Source organism: Monopterus albus, unplaced genomic scaffold, assembly GCF_001952655.1.
Source record: "Monopterus albus unplaced genomic scaffold, M_albus_1.0 scaffold151.1, whole genome shotgun sequence".
In the NCBI taxonomy this organism is placed as follows: domain Eukaryota; kingdom Metazoa; phylum Chordata; class Actinopteri; order Synbranchiformes; family Synbranchidae; genus Monopterus; species Monopterus albus.
The window spans coordinates 13,946-16,564 of NW_018128031.1; the positions used below are offsets into that span (position 1 = coordinate 13,946).

The following is a 2,619-nucleotide window of genomic DNA, read 5'->3' on the forward strand; positions in this document are numbered from 1 at the left end:
GCTGAAAGAGGCCACTCCCATTAGGGAATACCATTCCCATGTAGGGGTGTACTTGGTCTGCAACAGTGTTTAGGTAAGTGGTATGTCTCAAGTTACAGCCAACTGAATGGCAGGACCCAAGGTTTCCCAGCAAGACATTGCTCAAAGCATCACACTGCCTCTGCCGACTTGCCTTCCTCCCACAGTGCATCCTGATGCTGCTCTTCCCCAGGCAAGCAATGCACAGCTGTCCTTCACTGCTCCGTGGTCCAGTTCTAATGCTCACGTGCATGTTGTAGGCACTTTCAGTGGTGTACAGGTGTCAGCATGGAGCACTCTGACCAGTCTGCAGCTACACAGCCCCATATTCAGTGGGCTGTGATGCAGTATTTTGACACCTTTCTCTCAGAACCAGCAAGATGACAATGACATCCACCTAAATATGCATATTCCACAAAACGGGTAGTCTGTGTATATTGGTCTTATTCATCTTATAACCTAGTTATGATTACTACTTTTGTGCATTTGTTTTACCTCATCTGATGGCTTGCAGCACACCAAAGGTTTGTAACAGTACAAAACACTCCTTTCTCTTTTTATGGTTATGAACTAAGTTTATGCAGTTGGATGTAGTATCTTGTGTTTTTGTTGTCTCAGTAAATGGGTTAATGCTGATTTATCGATGTGTAAACTATTTCAGTACGCCCATTTTGTTACAAGATAATCACACTTACTGAGTCACAAGCCAATATGAAATAGTCACACGTTTGTTCATGTCACGAGCAGACAAAGGTTAACAGCCTGAAAATAGCTTTGACTTTATGTTGCTTAAAACTTTCATTGTAACTTTCTCACGCTGTTACTGTGCAGTAGGAAGCAGGTTTTCTTAGTTCACGACAGGCTCACGGTCGGAACAAGGTGGCTAACCTGTTAGCTAGTTGCCGTGTAATGCGATAATATAAGTAAAGGAACATGTCTGTGCAGATGAGTAAAGGAAAACACAAGGCCTTACAGCCAGCGAACTGTTTTGATGGATAGGTTCGACACCCGCCAGCAAACACAATGACCAAAAGGATACAAAGTACACCGAGAGGAAAATAAGCGCACAACAGTCCACGAGTGCCAAAATAAACACCGCCGCCTCCATTTTTCTTCTTCCGTCACTATTTTGATTTCATATCCGGTCTGGTGTCTTCTTCTTCTTCTTCTTTTTCTTCTTCTTCTTATCATTCAGTGATTTTGTTACTGCCCTCTACAGGATATAAGTCTACAATTTATTCCTTCGATCGCATTTCATATTTTTGTGTATAGACCGTATCATGCAGAAGCTGTAGCCTATAAGTGTTTTTGTAATCAGCTTGTGGTTCTCATTTTGGCCAAAAACAGATTTAAGAAAAAAAACAAAAACAAATAATTCCTAGATCTGCTTGTCTTTCAGTGTTATAGTCTTATTACTACACTCATAAATCATAAAGCATGCCTGATTATTTTTCCACAGTCATACACCTCAGACTTCTGTTACTTCTTTAAAAACATTTTGGGGGGGGACTTGTGATCACAAGAAGGAGAAGAATATGATATATTTGATAATAAACCTTCGTTTTCTAATGGCAAAATGTAATATTTGTAAGTGTAACTATAACAAGGGCCAAGCTGCGGTGGTGGCTGTTTTGATAAATGACATAGTTGTAAACTTTTGAGACTTTTCCTCCTTATGGAGGGTGTCAATGATGGTCATCTGCACAACCGTCAAGTCAGCAGTCTTCCCCATGATTCTGAAGCCTACTAAGCCAGACTGAGACAATTTCAAGGCTGAGGAAACCTTTGCAGGTGTTTTGCATTAATTAGCTGACTAGATTGGGACACAGGGAGCCTACAATGTTGAACTTTGTCATGATATTCTAATTTTGTGTGCTTCTCACATTTTCAATCTCCGCAGTTCATTTGAGACTGCAACCAGACCAGTTTAACCCTGATCTCTTATCTGCCTGCTCTGCAGCTCTGTTTTTTATCAGAACAAACCTTTTCTGCTCACTGTGGCATTTGCTGCTGTGTTTTCATGGGAGCAGAACAGAACCCAAATTGCTACAGCCAACTTGAAGTATAGGCTTTGAAGAGGAGATTAACAGAAATACTGTACCTGACAACACATAGAGCCATTAATTACCTAATGGTACAGCTTCCTCTATCAGAGGAGGTCTGAAGGCTTCCCGGCAAGCCACCACACAACTCTCAGCTAACTCATTACATCCTTTTTGCCAGCAGGGAAAAAAAATTAATAAGGCTCAGCTGCACTGAGTTGACTGAGTCGACAGGAGGGAAACTGAACAAGGGGAAAACTAAGACAAAATAAAATGCAAAGTGGAACTAGAATAGATTCTAAAAGAGGCATAAACTCTGTCCTAATATACAGTTAATAAAAGTATCTTGGTAGCTTCAACTTGAGCTGAACAGATGTTGGAACCAGAAAAGGGAGAATGGAAGGTTTTGGAGGAGGCAAGGCCCAGATTTGCACTCACAGCAATCACAGGCAGCATTTTTCCCATCTGCGTCTCAACTCTCTGGGTCACAAAGAGCAAAAGAACAATGGAATTCAATGGACATTAGCCATTATGGTGGGAATGCCAATCCCACGCACAC

At 41.4% G+C, this 2,619-nt stretch overlaps 1 protein-coding gene across 3 annotated transcripts in view; it reads right to left on the minus strand.

Moving 5' to 3' along the window:
* cnih4 (cornichon family member 4) overlaps positions 1 to 1,151 on the minus strand; it is an 8,001-nt gene extending 6,850 nt beyond the window's left edge. For 2 of the 3 annotated variants that reach the window (XM_020614821.1, XM_020614819.1), the window contains exon 1: positions 1,058 to 1,151. In XM_020614821.1, coding sequence (XP_020470477.1) covers positions 1,058 to 1,126 — 69 coding nt within the window. In that variant the 5' untranslated portion in view covers positions 1,127 to 1,151. Of the gene's footprint in view, positions 1 to 172; positions 956 to 1,057 lie in introns of all 3 variants that reach the window. The other variant, XM_020614820.1, reaches the window with a different exon arrangement.
* Positions 1,152 to 2,619: the final 1,468 nt, after the last annotated feature.